This window comes from Sminthopsis crassicaudata, chromosome 2 (genome assembly GCF_048593235.1).
Source record: "Sminthopsis crassicaudata isolate SCR6 chromosome 2, ASM4859323v1, whole genome shotgun sequence".
NCBI classification, from domain to species: Eukaryota; Metazoa; Chordata; class Mammalia; order Dasyuromorphia; family Dasyuridae; genus Sminthopsis; species Sminthopsis crassicaudata.
In genome coordinates, this window is record NC_133618.1 from 272,703,199 (window position 1) to 272,721,325 (window position 18,127).

Sequence of the window (18,127 nt, forward strand, 5' to 3'; positions counted from 1 at the left end):
TAGGTGGTGCAGTGGATAGAGCACCAGCCCTGAATTCAGGAGGACCCGAGTTCAAATCTGGTCTCAGACACATAACACACTTCCTAGCTGTGTGACCCTGGGCAAGTCACTTAACCCCAGCCTCAGGAAAAAAAAGAAAGAAAGGCATCTTAAAGGGACCTCAACCCCCATCACTATTATTATATTAATATTATCATAATATAATAACAACCAACAACTAACATTTATATGGTGCTTTAAGATTTGTAAAAAGCATTTCACAGGCTTTTAAATTTGATTCTCACAATAATCCTATGAGATAGATGATATTATCTCCATTTTAAAGATGAGGAAACTGAATTTAAAGAGGGACTTATCACACAGCTATTAAGTGTCTGAGACAGGATTTGAACTCAGGTCTTTCTAACTCCAAGTCCAACACTCTATTTCCTTCTCCTATTAGCTACTGATCTGCTATAGACTATTTGGGCTGAACTGTGTATAGTCAGTGCTGAGAGAAGCTGAAGTTGAGAGGATAGCTTGAGTCATGTTTTTTTTGTTTGTTTGTTTTTTTTAATTAATTATAGCTATTTATTGACAGAACATATGCTTGGGTCATTTTCCAACATTATCCCTTGCACTCACTTTTGTTCCAACTTTTCCCTTCCCTCCCTCCACCCCCTCCCCTAGATGGCAGGCAGTCTCATACATGTTAAACATGTTAAAATATATCTTAGATACAATATATATGTACAGATCTGTACAGTTTTGAGTCATCCTTTTAACCAAGATGTATGAAGAAAAAACAGGACCACTCATATGTGTGCCTAAGTATCTTCAGAGGATTCTCAGTTGGCACTGTGAGGGATGTAGAAGCCCCTTACCCAAAATGATTACTCAGAGATCACTCAGTAGAAGGCAGAAAGGTTGATTATTAAAACCTGCGGAGGATGAGCCTTCCCATCAGGAAATAAGAAAAAGAGGTAGGAGGGCTCAAGAAGTAGTAAAGATACACAGCTTTTATACAAGAAATTACATCAGTAAGAGAGCATTGAGAAGGGGAGGGGGAGGCATCTAATTGGTTGTTGCTATTCAGAGAGATTGGAATGGAAAGTTTCTGTTTCTCCAAAATCACCTGATTTCTAAGAAACAGAAAATCAGGCCTTCAGACTTTTAGATAATTAAACAGACAGTGGTCAGGCTAATAGACTAAATATGGATAAATATCAAATACTGATAAATGTCATCAGCTACGGTTAAGTAAATATGTTGATAGCTGGACAGGGCTCAAGTAAATATGGGCCTGCACATATTATACAGATCATAGGGGAAACACAGAAATAATGAAAATAAAATACAGAAAAAGAATTCATACGTTCCTATAAGTTCTTTACCTTATCTCTCTATTCTATACAACATGACAAAGGGGTCCCCTAGGGAGGAGAACATAGTGGACCTGCTGCTTCATAGAAAGGGAATACAACCTAGACAGTTCACTTATGACAGGTCTCACATAATGTATGGTATTTATTATAAAGGATTTCTTGAAATGGAATTTTGTTGTTTCATTATGTGCACATGACAATTTTTTTCTTTCTTTTTCTATTTCATATCTAAGCTTTAAATAAATAAATTTTCCAAAAAGAAAAAAGTTTTCTTATAAATGTTTTACTGAATTTTATTTTATTTTTGAATTAAGAAGGATTTCTCTCTCTATCATTCCCCCAACCAAAAAGAAAAAAATGGGCGGAACTCATGCAAATATACCTTCTTGAGCAAAACAAATTCCTAAGGCATCCAATTTAAAAAATGAATGTGCCTTCTGTATGTTGAATCTATCACTTCTTTGTGAAGAAATGGATAGCATAATACTGATTCCTTTGTGTGTGTGTGTGTATGTGTTTATTTTTTGAAGGCAATGGGGGTTGTGACTTGTCCAGGGTCACACAGTTAGGCGCCTGAGGCCAAATTTGAACTCATATCCTCTTGACTCCCATGCAGGTGTTCCATCCACTGTGCTACCTAGTTGCCCCTTACTAAGCAGAGTTCTTAAACCTTTCAAACTAATTTATTTTTACAGCATTAATTTTTTTTGGAGGGAAGGGGAGCTGAGGTAATTGGGGTTAAGTGACTTGCCCAGGATCACACAGCCAGAAAGTGTTAAGTGTCTGAGGTCAGATTTAAATTCAAGTCTTCCTGACTTCAGGGCTGGTGTTCTATTCACTTTATCAACTATCTGCCTCACAGTGTTATTTTTAATTGCATAAGTTGTTCTCCTGGCTCTGCTCACTTTACTCAGCATCAGTTTGTAAAATCTTACCAGGTTTCTCAGAAAGTATCCATTTAATAAATTCTTACAGTATAATCCTGTTACATTCACATACCACAATTTGTTTAACCATCTCCTAGCTGATGGGCACCGACAGCGTTCTTTGCCACTACAAAAAAAAAAAAAAGAACATATGTATACATGTGTGTCCTTTTTTTTCCTTTGTTCTCTTTGAGAGAAAGGCCTTAGAAAATTATTTTCTAAGATACCACCCTCTACTCCTTTGCAAAAGTGAGGAATCCAGTCATGGAACATTGCATATATTCTCAGGTTTTTTTTTAATGTATTAATTGCTTTTACTGATTTTTTCTTTTTCCTCTTTTTCTTTCTTTTTTAAATTTTTGTTATAAAGGATGGTTCTTGAGGATGGAGAATGGAGAAAAATAGTGGGAAAATAAGGCAACATGAAAACAAAAGCTATCAATAGAATTTTATTTAGAAAAAAATTGTGAGGAAAAAATTACTTTGTAGAGGATTGAGAAATGGCGACCTTTTCAGACGAGGAAATTAAAGCCATTTTTAATAATATGAAAAAATGCTCTAAGTCACTATTGATTAGGAAACTGTAAGTTAAGACAATTCTGAACTACTACTTCACACTTCTCAGATTGGCTAAAATGACAGGAAAAGATAATGATAAATTTTGGAAGGGATGTGGGAAAACTGGGACACCAACACAGTATCTCTACTGGATCTATATCCCAAAGAAGTCATAAAAAAGGAAAAGAATATACATGAGTAAAAATGTTTGTGGCAGCTCTTTTTGAATGGCAAGGAACTGGAAATTGAATAGATGCCCATCAGTTGGGCAATGGCTGAATAAGTTTATGGTTATAAATGTAATGGAATATTATTATTCTATAAGAAATGAGGAGCAGGCTGATTTCAGAAAAGCCTGGAAAGAATTACATGAACTGATACTAAGAGAAGTGAGTAGAACCAAGAGAACATTGTACACAATATCAATAAAATTATGTGATGATCAACTGTGATAGACTTGGATCTTTTTTAACAATGAGATGATTCAGGCCAATTCCAATAGACTTGTGATGGAAAGAGCCATCTTCATCCTGAGAGAGATCTATGAGGACTGAATGTGGATCAAAGAATAGTATTTTCATCTCTTTTGGGGGGGTTTTTTGTTTTGTTTTGATTTTTTGCTTGCATTTTTTTTCTTTTTGGTGGTTTTTTCTCTTTTGATCTGATTTTTCTTGTGCAGCATGATGAATATGGAAATATGTTTAGAAGAATTGCACATGTTTAACCTATATTGGATTACTTGCTGTCTCGGGAAGGGGGGAGGAATGGAGAGAGAAAAATTTGGAAAACAAAATTTTACAAAGGTGAATGTTGAAAACTATCTGTATATGTATTTAGAAAAATAAAAAGCTATTATTAAAAAAAAGAAAATGGTGACCTTCCTTCCCACACTCCCAAAGCTCTGTCAGCCTCCTTCCAAATTCTCACACTCTGAAGGAGAGTAACAATAATGTCATACATTTATATACAATTTCCTGTTTGTTCTCAACTATTCTACATACAAATATCAGAATTTAAGTGACTTTTCTGAGGTCTCATAATTAACAAGTGGAAGAGCTGGGCCCAAATGCAGATCCTCTAATACCAGATTCTATCTTCTTTCCATTGTGTTACCTCAAAGGTTTGCAATTCAGTCACATTAATGTTAAGTTTTTGCCCAGGGCACAAACACAACAAATACCATCTAGACTTCTAGGAGGAGCAGAAGGGCAAGCTTCTTTCCACACAGATGAGCTTATTTCTTTCACAGTGCCTAACTTCTCAGGCACTTTATAAATGACTGTCCATATATTGATTGTTTTTTGCCCAAGACAACATTTAAAGGAGAGAAGGTGAAGTTGGTGCGGCTGAGGAACCCCTGGGGTCAGGTGGAATGGAATGGCTCCTGGAGTGATGGGTAAGTGGACAGAGACTCCCAGAAGGGAGATTTCAGGGACAGCAGTGAGAGTTGGGGAATGGTTAACATGCATTTAGTAAGTGCCTACTAGGTGCTAAATGCTGGGGCTATAATGATTGAAATGAAACAGTCCTTTTCAGTCAATCAATAAATATTTATTAAACACCTACTATGTGTCAGGCACTGTGCTACATTTACAAATATAATCCCATTTGATCCTCACAAGAACCCTTGGAAGGAGGTGCTATTATTATCCTCATTTTGTAAGTGAGAAAACTGAGGCAGATAGTGGTAAAGTGACTTGCTCAGAGTCATACACCTAGTAAAACATACACCTAGCAACAGGTCTTCCTCACTCCAGGTCCACTTAGCTGCACCACATAGTAGACTACTTGGAATTGTGGCAACAGGGATTCTTGTTCAAGAATACAATGGAGTGGGACAGCTAGGTAGCTCAGTGAATAGAGCACCAGCCCTGAAGTCAGGAGTTCAAATCTGGTCTCAGACACTTCCTAGCTGTGTGACCCTGGGCAAGTCACGTAACTCCAATTGCCTCAGCAAAAATAATAATAATAATAATAATAACAACAATAATAATACATTGGACTAGATGCTTCCAGTTTTGAGATTCCATGGTGGGAGGGACTTGGCTTGGTCAACAGCTAGATTTATTAGGATGCAATAGTATTATCTCTAAGATTGTCTTCCTTACTATGTGGTACCAAATGTTGACTTCCAGCTGGAAGGATTGGGTCCTGATTGAAAAAGAGGAGAAATCTCGCTTGCAGCACCAGGTGACAGAAGATGGAGAGTTCTGGTGAGTCCAGGATCCATAAGACCATAGCCATAATTCCATTAGACTTGGAAGGGAGAATGCCATCCATATCCAGAGACAGAACTATGGAGATGGAATGTGGATCAAAATGTAGAATTTTCACATTTTTGTTTGTTTGCTTGCTTTCTCATATTTTCCCCCTTTGATCTGATTTTTCTTGTACAACATGGCAAATACAAAAATATATTTAAAAGAATTTCACATATTTAAGTCTATGTCACACTGCTTAGGGAATGAAGAGATAAGGGAGGGAGGGAGAAAAATCTGGAACACAGAGTCTTACAGAAATGAATGTTGAAAAGAGAACTGTCTGGTTCTGCACTCATATATTGTATCTAGGATATACTATAACATGTTTAACATGTATGAGACTGCCTGTCATCTAGGGCAGGGGGTGAAGGGAGGGAAGGTAAAAGTCGGAACAGAAATGAGTACAAGGGATAATGTAAAAAATTATCCAGACATTTGTTCTGTCAATAAAAAGTTATAATAAAAAAAAAAAAGAAATGAATGTTGAAAACTATCTTTACATATATTTGGAAAATAAAATGCCATTTTTAAAAAGAAATAAACAGGAAAAAAAGACCACAGCCATTGTGGACTTGGGACCAGAGCCCTAAGACAGAACCCAGAATGAGAGCATCAGATCTCAAGCCTCATTCAGAGACCACTGGCAGTGGAAATCTGTTTCTCTAAAACTTTTGGTTACCATCCAGTCTGGGTCCCTACACCATATTTTTCTCAAAGCCAAGCAAAGATAAGACTAATTACTGAGTCTTCAAATCATTGAGCTTTCAAAACACCAGTGATAATTCCACCAATTTTTGCACTCCCTGAAATACAGTCCTCATGTATGCAATGATGTTGGAGAGAGAGGATACATTCAGATAATGATTTAGGGTGAATTTGAGGCATTGATGGTATTCTTCTTAGCAAGATTTCCAGCTCATGATTATTTTGTTTTTTCCTGCTGAAAATGCATTCATTCAAGTGAGTAAAACCAGGAAAACATTGTACACAGTAATAGCAACATTATACAATGATCAACTATGATAGACTTAGCTCTTTTCAGCAATACAATGATCCAAGACAATTTTAAGAGTCACAATGGAAAATCCTAACCACATCCAGAGGGGGAAAAAATGGTGTCTGAATTTCAGATTGAAGCACACTGTTTTCACTTTATTGTTTCAGTTGTTTCTTTTTTTTTGGGGGGGGGGAATCCTGTTTTTTCTTTCACAACATGACATTCGTAAATATGTTTTACATGATTGCACATACATGGCCTATATTGTTTAGTGTGTTAGAGAGGAAAGGAGAAATCTGGCACTCAAAATTTTATTTTAAAAAAATAATGTTAAAAATTGTCTTTACATGTAACTTGAAAAAAAATGAAATACTCTTTTAAAAAATCTATTTTTTTAAAAGATCACACTCTCAAGCCTTGCTTCTTAATAGCCTCTCCTTCTTTCTCACTTCCCCTTATAATCTTCCTTTCTCTATTTTCACCCTCTCAGGATGTCCTATGAAGATTTCATGTATCATTTCACAAAGCTTGAGATCTGCAATCTCACAGCTGATGCCCTGGAATCTGACAAGCTCCAAACCTGGACTGTCTCTGTGAATGAGGGCCGCTGGGTGAGGGGATGTTCTGCTGGAGGCTGCCGCAACTTTCCAGGTGAGAAAAGAAACTATAAAGAAGAGTTAGCTTATCATGTGGATCTGATTGGTTCTACCAGGGGGAGAGGTATATGAGCATAGAGATGAGAACTCAGGTACTGTTAGAAATAGTAAGCAGTATGGTATAATGGAAAGCACCATGGGTACAGCCTGGAGGTAGAAGGACCTGAATTCAAATCTGGTCTCAGACATTTAATACCTGTGTGACCTTGAACAAGTTACTTAACCCTAATTGCCTCCCCCTTCTCCAAAAAAGCTCTCTGGATCTTGTCTTCATTGCCCTCATTGAAAACTCTTTCCACAGACTCATTCAGGTATATAGCAGATTTTTTCCTCATTTTTTTTCTCTTTCACCTTTTGCTCTGATTTTTCTTGTGCAGCATGACAAATATGGAAATATATTTAGAAGAATTACACATGTTTAACCTATATTGGACTGCTTACTGTTTAGGGAGGAAAAAGGGAGAGAGGGAGGAAGAAAAATTTGGAACACAAAGTTTTGCAAAGGTGAATGTTGGAAGCTATATTTGCAGGTATTTGGAAAAGTAAAAAGCTAATAATTTTTAAAAGAATATATACACACATATAATTGTAAGACAAATGAATAATATATGCTTAAATATTTGTGAAATGTTGGATGAATAAACAAAATAAACTTTGAAAGGAAAATCTGAATATATAGTGAAACTTTAGCTACAAAGTGAAGTTAGACACACCAAGAAATCAAAATGTTGGAAGGCACTTTGTTTTTATAGATTTTTAAATATCGAATCAAAATTTATGTATCATAAAAATGTATTTCTCATGTTAATTTTGTCTTTTAATAATTAAATTGCCATTCTGGGAAAAAAAAAAAAAGTACGGCATATTATAACCCAGCTAGGATATACTGATGAGGCATGAAAATGTCTTGATATGTTGACTGGGAATTAGTAAAGCGTACTAGTAACCAGGGCTGTTCCAACTTCAAGCAAGGACAGGCTACTTCTTAGCTAGAAAAAAACGCTGGAATGGCTTCCAGAGATAGTCCTCCCCTTCTTAGATCCCTCAGAGAGGAGGGTACTCTCTAAATGCCTTCACCAAGACAGCCAAGTCACTCTTTCAAGTCAGTCCATTTCCCTGGACTTTTTCAAGAACATAGACTTTAACAAGTGTTTCCTTTTGGGGGTGGGGGTGGGGCACAGACACTTTTTGGACCAACCCTCAGTATCGCCTGAAACTTCTGGAAGAAGATGATGACCCTGAAGACACTGAGGTTGTCTGCAGCTTCCTAGTGGCCCTGATGCAAAAGAATAGGAGGAAGGATCGGAAACTGGGAGCCAACCTTTTCACCATTGGTTTCGCTATCTATGAGGTACAGGCTTTGTCCACTACCTAATTTTATTATCTTGACCCCAAGGATCACTGCCTGAGATCCCATGTCCTTACTAGAGATTGGGCTTTCAATTAAAATTTTGATTTAATCAAGTTTTCCAGGATTAAATTGATGGATCCAGAGATCTATAATCCCTATTTTCTAACCCCAAGGACCTGTTGACAACTCTGGATACCTAAGCTATTTCATTCAGAGCAAGGGTTCTTAAGTTTTTATGTCACAGATCCTTTTGACAGTCATATGGACTCCTTAGAATAAGATTTTTGTATAAAATACAGAGAATTGTAAGAAAATCACTTGTAATCCAATAATTATGAAAACAAAACCAAAAATAATTTTATAATTCCAGATGAAGAAATCCTGATTTAGAGACTTTGTAATAAATCCTGAAAGCCAAGGGGAGGACACCAGAACTAGCCAATTGGTGTGGATGTTTGTTTCCTTGACTTAATTACTATCTCTTGCTCAGTTGTTGTTTCCCAAATCTTTGTGATATTATGGACTCTGAACATTTCTTTTTTCTGCTTTATTTTAAGGTGCCAAAAGAGGTATGGGCGTACTGGCAAGAGCAGCATGGAACCATGTTATTGAGGGGTCAGGGAGGGCACAAATCTGTGTTGACCCTTGAGAAGTCTTCTGGTAGGGTTTGTTGCTAAGATATAACAAGACTTGCCCTTGTCCACTTTATTCCCTCTTTTGGTCTTCTTGGTGTTTTCTAATACCTCTCCAAATATAGGCTAGTTTCTTGACCCTTTGACTACCAAAATCTCACACTCATTCTTTGTATTCTGATGCATTTAAGAAACTTAGCCCAACTCCTTATCCCTCCCCCCATGTCTTCTCCCTCAATGTGGGAGGTGAAGAAAGGAACTTTTATTAAGTGCCTCCAGGCACTGGGCTAAGTTCCTTACAAATATTTTTTTTTAATTTGGTCTTCACAATAACCCAAGGAGGTAGATGCTAGTATGACCCTCATTTTACAGTTGAGGAAACTGAAGTAAGAAAGAGGGGAAGTGATTGCTCCAGCTAGTAAGTGTATGAGGCCAAATTCGGACTGAGATCCAGGGCGAAGCTCTATCCATTCATTCCATGCCATCTAGGTGCCTCATTTGGGATAATGTGGTGGGTGATACCCTTCATAGCTCTTCCCTCCCTTCATCCTCTTCCATCCTCTCCAGTCCTTCCCATACATGGGGGACTTTCTAGGAATGGAAGGGATTTCAGAGATTATTTTAGTCAAGCCTCCCTATTTTATAGATGGGAAAATTGAAGATTCAGGCTGGGGTTAAGTGATTTGCCCAAAGTCCCACAGATATTACAGGTGGTTTTTGAACCCAGCTCCTCTGGTTGTAAAAGTGCTCCTCCCACCCGGTTCTGCAGCATCCACCTTGGGCTTTCTTCCTCCTCCGCAGATGCATGGGAACAAACAACATCTACAGAAGGATTTCTTTCTGTACAACGCCTCCAAAGCCCGGAGTAAAACCTACATTAACATGCGCGAAGTGTCTGAGCGCTTCCGCCTGCCCCCCAGCGAGTATGTCATCGTCCCCTCCACTTACGATCCGCACCAGGAGGGAGAATTCATCCTTCGCGTCTTTTCTGAAAAAGGAACCTCTCTGAGTGAGTACAGGCTTTCCCAAACCGACTTTGGAAAATAAGTCCACGGCCATTTTCAGGTCTGTTTTGTAAGGAAAAAGATGGGTTCTGAGCTTCCAGGTTGAAATGTCCAGGAAGGTGGACAAGGCGCCGGTATGGATGGAGGACTCCAATCCTGAAGCCTTTCAATTGTGCATGCAAATATCACCCCCTGACTCTGTCCTTCCCTGGCTGTGTGGACCCCCTCTTCCCAACAGTACCATGGCCAGTCTACTTTCTCCAGTAGATTTCCAGGCATCTAGTTGGCCCCCAATAGATTTAATTCAAAAATATAATAAGCTACAAGATGGCGCTCAAAAAAACCTTGAACTCACAAGATATTTTTAAGAGACAAAAGAAAGTACAAATCAATGAACCAGGAATGTAATTGGGAAAAAACCTTATAAAAGCAACAAATCAAAATCAGATATTGTGAAAAACAAAGAAGGGATTAACAAAATTTAATTTTTAAAAAAAAATCTTCATAAATAAAATTAGGACCTGGTCTTTAAAAAAAAAAAACAAAAACAGTAAAACCTTTTTTTTTTTTTTTTTTTTTTTTTTTTTTTTTTTAAGAAGGAAATCAAATTGGTCAGTATCAATGTCATTCATCAGGGCAGCTAGGCCATACAGTGGATAGAACACGTGCTCCAAATTCAGGAGGCCCTGAGTTCAAATGTAACCTAAGACACTAGCTATGTGACCTGTGACAAGTCATTTAACCCCAATTGTCTCCTTGTCTCCAAATAATGATAATAATATCATTCATCACTCTTACATATACCTTTGTATATTTTTTTCTCTCACAGAGATGTAGAAAATACAATTGCTGTGGATCACCCTGTGGTAAGTGTAGTCTAGTGGGGCAGAATGACATTTCCTAGCCTTAGGCCTGGTCCATGAGAGGGAGTTGAGAGGTCACAAGTAGAAAGGCAAAGAAAGCTCTTTTTTACAACTTTGGCAAGTAGATGACTGTAGTCTTGAGTCCATTTATTTAAAGGCAGGAGGAGAAAGGAAAGAAAGGGACCTCAGATGGAAGGAAAAGTCAAGGCTATAAGTGACAGTATATGGGGCCACAGCTGTTTGGATAAAATCACAAGGCTGATGTAAATGGGACTTCCCTTCCATCTCTCCCCTGCCAAGATCTAACTCAAAGTCAAATTCACCAACTAGATCTGGTTTGGGGGTTTGGGTCCTCCTCGTTCCTCCCAAATCCAAGGTCTAAAGAAGGGACTACCATGGAACTTAAAGGCAAGAAACCAAAAATGGAATCTTAAAACATTCTGTTCTCTGGAAGTCTCTTTTTCAGTCTCCCCTGTTATGTTTTGTTTTTTATTTGTCATCAGGATTACTACCAATTGTCTATTACATCATCTTCAGGGTCCTTAACTTTTAGTGTTTTAGTCCTCAAAAAATAGTTGATCAAAAACTTCCTTTAACAAAGTTATTTTTACCCATTGATTTGCAAATCCTGCCTCTAATGGAGATTAGCATGAGTGCCTGATAGAAATTATTGATTCAGCACTTCTGCCCTTTGTTGATACAGTGATAATTGATATTGCTAATTCTCAACCTGAGGTATTGAAAGGTCCTAAATTGTCTTCGAAAATGACACAGATATATTAAGGATGCTGTGACTTGAAGAAGACTGAATTTGGAATCAAGAGACCCAAGTTGAAATTCCATTTTTGTAATTTAGTACTTATGAGTTTAACCTTAGCTTCTATGAACTCAACTTCATCATCTGGGAAAAAAAAAATAATCATAGTATGTGCCTCATAGTGTTATTGTAAAGATGAAAGAAAATGTTGTATGTAACCAGTATATAAATATAGGTATTATTATTAATACAACTTTAACTGTCAAGAAAAGGAAATAAACTTGGTCTGATAGTACCTCTTCCTGTTTAAAGACAATAAAAAACATCACTATTTCTGATTAATCTTTCTCAAATACAATTTTTATCATTTAATTTTTGCTCAAATTTTTCATCTAAAGCCTACTTCTTTAAAGTAATGTGACTTATGGGCTTGACTTTTCGAGTCACAGAAAAGAATGACAGGCAGGTCAGTGGGCTCTCAGATACATGCTTTTCACTTATTCTGCACTTGATGTTTCTTTCTCTATACAGAAAAAGAAAAAGCACAAGGTGGGTGTAACAGGGCAGGGGCTACCCAAGGTAGCAGAGCATGGAGGTGGTGATGTGATGGCTAGAGCAGGCACCCTCTCCTATGCAATCAGCACAAGGGCTTGGGCTGCTGCTGCTATTTACAATTCTGCTACCTACCCCTGAGGAGGTTTTACTAACTGTAGAGTTAATCATGTAACATAATCCTTGCTGTTAGTGGAAGAGTGAATTAATAAATGGTTATTAGCATCTCTCATCCTCTGTAAGCATGCAATCTGTACTCTTTAACTGGAGTGGGAAGAACGTGGCAATGTCTGAATGCTATGTAAACTCTGAGGATGTCACCTTCCCTTCATATGATGCTCAAGGACAGACATAGGAAGCCTACTTAGCTGTCTGTATCCCACTTCCAAAGAGGATGGAGAAGGAAAAACTTCTAATAGAAAGAGGTCCTAAAAATGCAGGACATTTTACTAAATTTTTATCTATTTTTACTTATGTTTATTTTAAATTCCAAATTCTGTGCCTCCTCCACCTATTGAGAAGACAAGAAATAGGATAATTTCCATGACCCATTACAATGAAAAGAAAAAAATTTCCCTCAGGAGATTATGACTATCTCCTTCCTCTAGAACAGAAGTTCTTAACTTTCTCAAAATAAGGTTTTTAAGTCTAATATAAAATAAAATCATTTTAATTTAAATAAATCAAAAACATCTAAAATTTTAAAAATATAAGGCTACCAAGGAAGCTAATTTATTGAAATTATATTGAAATAAAAATATTTAATATATATTGAATATATAAAATAGATTGAAATAAACCTAGGTTAAGTCCAAGATTTTATAAGATGAAAAGCCAACACCCCACAATTGAATTCCCTAGGTGTGGTGCCATATATGCTATAATCACACCATTTCTAAAAATGGCTATGTTCTAGGTCTCTTCATAGGGCACAGGGCAAGACCCTCCAGCACTTCACAAATATTTATTTCACAACCCTCCTCCTCCCACACTCATAATAAAAGAAAGTGAAGTTGAATGAAAGAATCACAAAAGACTAGAGTAGGACTTAATAGCAACTCTCTAATGAATGAAGAATCTAAGAAAAGAGGCTGGAAATTGTCATTACTGTCCTTTAAGGAGAAGAAAAATTCTAAAATTATTGGTCTCAGAGCTTTATAAAAAATCAATTAACATCATCATTTTCCAGGCGAGACAACTGAAGCCAAAAAAGATTATGGAACCTAACTTTTAAAAGGAAACAATTGGACTAGATGATCTCTACTAAATGATCTCTAGAGTTCTTAAAGAAATGTTTAACTGAATCCTTTCTTATAAAATAAAGTATATTTTAGCAATATACATATGTGTATCAATCAATAAACATTTATTAAGTACCTACTATGTGTCGGGCATTGTGCTAATCACAGAGACTACAAATAGAGGCAAAAGACAGTCCCTGACTCAAGGAGCTTCCAACCTAATAATAAAAACAAATATGTGCAAAGCAATGTGAGTTATAAACCTTACTCAACACCAATAAAATCATAGGTCTGGCCCAAAAGAAAGTGAGATGCAGAGTACAGAACAAGGAATGTGCTAGTTCCAACTGTACTTCCTTAGTCAAATGACCTCTAGAGCAGTGATTCTCAAAGTTGTGGGTCTGTGATCTCCAAGACACTCTCAGGAAATCTATCATGTCAAAATTATTTTCATAATAATACTAAGATTTTATTTACTTATTAAAATACTCTTCTCTCTTCCAAATACACCTATGTAAAACCAGATTATATTCCTAAATTTCAACCACAACATGCCACATAGATTGAATGCAGAAGCAAATATGAGAATCAAATTGTCTTCTCTAAAGCCAGGATTTAGAGATTTACCAAAAATGATAAGGATATAGAAAAGATTTGTTGATTATGTATAGGCAGAGTATTACCCTACATAAATATTGAACAATCAGCTCTCCAAGAAAAAAAGAAGTATGTGTTAACACATTTTAAAATTTAAATCAATTTTAAAATTTTGTTCCATCTCTTCATCAAGTCTATAGACAATTAACAAAATAAATCAAAACTTTGATTTGAAGTTTTTGTCAATTTCTGAGCAACAAATATACTGAAAATTTAACCAATGCCCAGCTGGTCCAAGTCAGCTGCATCACACCTCTGGGAATAGGTTGAACTATTTGAAGTCTAGAGTCACTCTCATCTCTGTAATCCATGAAAGTGAGAATGATTTATTTGCCCAAGGTTATCTAGCTATTTAGGTGCAGGCTGACTCCTGGTTCTCTGCTTTTCTGTTAAATACTACCCATCTCTGTTTACCTCTCTGCTTAATCTTTACTGCATTTAATCTCTGCATCACTGCTACTTGACTGGAGACAGTGTCTGCATGGCTTGCTGGCAACCAATGAAGCCTGGGAATGTGTCTCCTTTCCAGAACCCTTCCAAGTCTCTAATGGTAGCTACCTTTCCTCTTTCCAACACCTTGCTTCTTTTCTTCAGCCTATCATCTTCGTGTCTGACAGAGCAAACAGCAATAAGGAACTGGGTGTGGACCATGAGTCTCAGGGCCGGGACAAAACAAGCTCTGATAAGCCAGAAAAACCAACTCAGGTTTCTGAAGCATGTGGAATAATGGGGGAGGTCTATGTGGTAACCCCGGGTGGGTTTCTAGGGTGGAGATTCTCTTTTATAACTAAGAGCTTTGGTTTGCAACATTGCATCTTTTTTTCTCTCCACCATCCTTTTTTCCAAACTATCAGAGAAATTGTTCTTAATGAGGGGAAAATGTTGAGCAACTTCTTTAAAGCTAAGTGTCTAATAAAGTAGCTACCAGCACCTGGCCCTGTCCAAAAGGTGGTAGGAGAACACCTTGTCATCCTCATTCACCAGTCAGAAAACACAAAAAGAAACAAAAGGATCTGAAGAAGGGAATGGAACGGTCTTTTGGGTGTCATATCCTGCCTTTTAGGATCAGACTCTGGGTCCAAGAAAATGTGGAATTAAAGAGAATCGCAGTATTGATTTAGCTCTTTTTTATATATATATAATTATAAAATTTCTTTTTTGACAGTATATATGCATGAGTAATTTTTTTATAATATTATCCCTTGTATTCATTTTTCCAAATTATCCCCTCCCTCCCTCTACTCCCTCCCCTAGATGACAAGCAATCCCATATATTTTACATGTGTTACAGTATAAACTAGATACAATATATGTATGTAGGATTTAGCTCTTTTTAACAATGAAGTGATTCAAGGCAATTCCAATAGACTTGTGATGGAAAGAGCTATCTCCATCCAGAGAGAAATATAGAGACTGGATGTGGATCAAAGCATAGTATTTTCACTTTTTGTTGTTGCTTATTTGCTTGGGTTTTTTCCTTGTTTTTTTTTTTCCTTTCACCTTTTGAGCTGATTTTTTTTTTTTTTTTGTGCAGCATAATGAATATGGAAATATGTTTAGAAGAATTGTACATGTTTAACTTATTTTGGATTGTTTGCTGTCTATGGGAAGGGCTAAGGAAGAGAGGGAGAAAATTTTGAAACACAAGGTTTTGTAGAAGTGAATGTTGAAAACTATCTTTAAATATATTTGGAAAAATAAAAAAAATTATTTTAAAAAATGAGAGAATCACAGGAGACATGAGCACAGAGAGTAGTACTGCTGGCTATAATGGGATAAGGAGTTGAAGGAATGAGAGTCAATTGTGTGCAGTATTTTAGGGAGAGGAGACATGGAAGGAAATACCTGAAGGAAATTAAGGTTAGTTGCCCAGTGAAGTTTAGCTTCATAGAATTGAAATTTCCAGACAAAAGGATGGAGATGGCTGTGGATCAGGATGGCCTTGTCTCCTTTATCCCTAATGAAGCCTTACAATTTTATGCAGTAAGGCTGTAAAAATCTCCCCTGGCCACATAACAAAGAATAAAAAAGAAAACAAGCAAGGAGAAGAATGATGAGAAGAAAAAGAAGATATTACTGATGGATGCTTGGTTGGGAGCTGGAGAGCTATGTTGAACTGAAAATCTCCTTTGAGTTATAGAGAGCTTGCCCTTCCTTCCTGTTCATGGCTTTCTACTGGGGACCCATCCATCTTCCCCTTCTCTTTTTGACCTCTTCATTTGTGCCCCACAGCCAACCTCAGGTAACACTGACCGGGAGAGCGAGGAGCAGGTGCAATTCAAGAACATTTTTCGACAGATTGCGGGTGATGTGAGTAATTTCAAACCTGCTACCTCTAAAGATCTTACAGATGCTTTCATTCCACTATTCCTCCTCCTCCTCCTCTCTTTCCCAGGGATCTAACAAGTGGAGTCTTAACCAAACCTAAGTGACAGATTAAAGGTATATGAACTCATCTTCTTGCCCACAGCATAATGATGACTCCTTCTCCTTCCCTACTCTAAGTTAGGCAGAATTTTACTTCACAAAGAATATCTTAGTTTTCCCACCTTACTCATTGTCATCAGGATGCTGCCTTAGATTAATGATATAATGACATACCATCATCCTTGTAAAAAACACACACATGATATGCTTTTTATTAGTTCTAGGATGTAAATATAAATATATACAAATAAACATACATACATACATATAAAATGTGCATACATGAAAATACATTAAGCAACTATCTATGGTTTGGGCTGAGTACTGTTACAGATACCTGTGATCTTGGGGCTTCCATTCATTCAACCAATCAAGTATTAAGTGCTTAACATGTGCTAGGCACTGTATTAAGCACTGAGGATTAAAAGATGAAAATTAAATAACTCATGCCCCCCTCTATTAGGGGATGGAAGATGTACATACACATGTAAAAAATAAATATCTGATCATTTTTTTTACTAGGTGATACAATAGATAAAGAACCAGGCCTGCAGTTAGAAAGATACCTCTTCCTGAGTTTCATCTGGAATCACATTAGCTGTGTGAATCTGGGCAAGTTACTTAACTCTGTCACCTCATTTTTCTCATCTGTAAAATGAGCTGGAGAAGAAAATGGCAAATAAATCTAGTATCTTTGCCAAAAAAACAAGGGGTCATAAAGAGCTGAATACAACTGAAAAATGAACAAACAAGATTTTTCTTAGTACTAGGAGTTGGGAAAAGCAGAAAAAGCTTCAAGTCACTTAGGCAGAGTTCTGAAAGAAACAAGGGATTCTAAGATACAAAAGTAGGTGGGAATACATTCTAACACTCATGAGGGAAAGTAGGTACAATAATGTATGTACAAATTAGCTAGGTTAGTTTGACCAGAGAATGTAGGAAGGGGAAAAATATATGGCAAAGTTAGAAATGTAGGTTGGGGTCATATTGTAAAAGTCTTGAAAAGCTAAGCAGAGAAAGTTATATTTGATCCTTGAGAGAATGGCATCAATGGAGTTTTATTTTGTTTTGTTTTTCATTCTGAACAGACATTAACATGTTCATACTCATACCTGGATCTCTTATTCCTCATTAGGATGAGAATGAAGCTCTAGTAAACACAGTAAATCCAAGAAATATATCATACTGTATATTTCTTCCTGGGTCAAATAGCCAGATCACTAAAAAATTATGTTCTCTAATCTCAGTAGGCCTTCACTACAATAAAACAGTCCTTTCTCCCTCCAATTAATTCTCTCTCTCACTACAGAAACTCCCTCTCCTCAAACTCTCATGACAAACTTCCTCATCTGAGGACCTTGCCTCATATTCACCAAAAAAAAAAAAAAATTAAGGCTTTTTACTGAAAGTTTTCTTATCTCATATCTTACTATCTCATCATGTAATCCAGTATCTGAAGAAGTGGTCCTTCTCCATACCCAAGCCAACCCTTCTACATATATCCTCACTTCCACCTCCACCAGCTTCTCTATAGCAGATTGTCTCCATTACCAGTCCCCCCTCACTTTCCTTTTTTTTGGCTTTCCTAAGCTACTGGTTCCTTCCCAGCTGACTACAAAAATGGCTGTCTCCATCTTTTTTTTTTCCCCACTCTTTTTTTTTTTTATTATTAATTTTATAATTATAACATTTTTTGACAGTACATATGCATAGGTAATTTTTTTTTTACAACATTGTCCCTTGTACTCCCTTCTGTTCTGAATTTTTCCCCTCCTTCCTTCCACTCCCTCCCCTAGATGGCAGACATTCCCTTACATATTAAATATCTTATAGTATATTCTAGGTACAATATATATGTGCAGAACCGAATTTTGTTGTTGT

The 18,127-nt window shown here is 36.9% G+C and overlaps 1 protein-coding gene across 4 annotated transcripts in view; it reads left to right on the top strand.

Moving 5' to 3' along the window:
• Window positions 1–18,127, top strand: part of CAPN3 (calpain 3) — an 89,012-nt gene that overhangs the window by 64,506 nt on the left and 6,379 nt on the right. For 2 of the 4 annotated variants that reach the window (XM_074289383.1, XM_074289384.1), the window contains 8 exons: window positions 4,159–4,244; window positions 4,984–5,061; window positions 6,597–6,757; window positions 7,944–8,113; window positions 8,671–8,682; window positions 9,547–9,758; window positions 10,579–10,615; window positions 16,052–16,129. In XM_074289383.1, coding sequence (XP_074145484.1) covers window positions 4,159–4,244; window positions 4,984–5,061; window positions 6,597–6,757; window positions 7,944–8,113; window positions 8,671–8,682; window positions 9,547–9,758; window positions 10,579–10,615; window positions 16,052–16,129 — 834 coding nt within the window. Of the gene's footprint in view, window positions 1–4,158; window positions 4,245–4,983; window positions 5,062–6,596; window positions 6,758–7,943; window positions 8,114–8,670; window positions 8,683–9,546; window positions 9,759–10,578; window positions 10,616–11,900; window positions 11,919–14,413; window positions 14,525–16,051; window positions 16,130–18,127 lie in introns of those variants that run through there. The other 2 variants (XM_074289382.1, XM_074289381.1) reach the window with 2 other exon arrangements.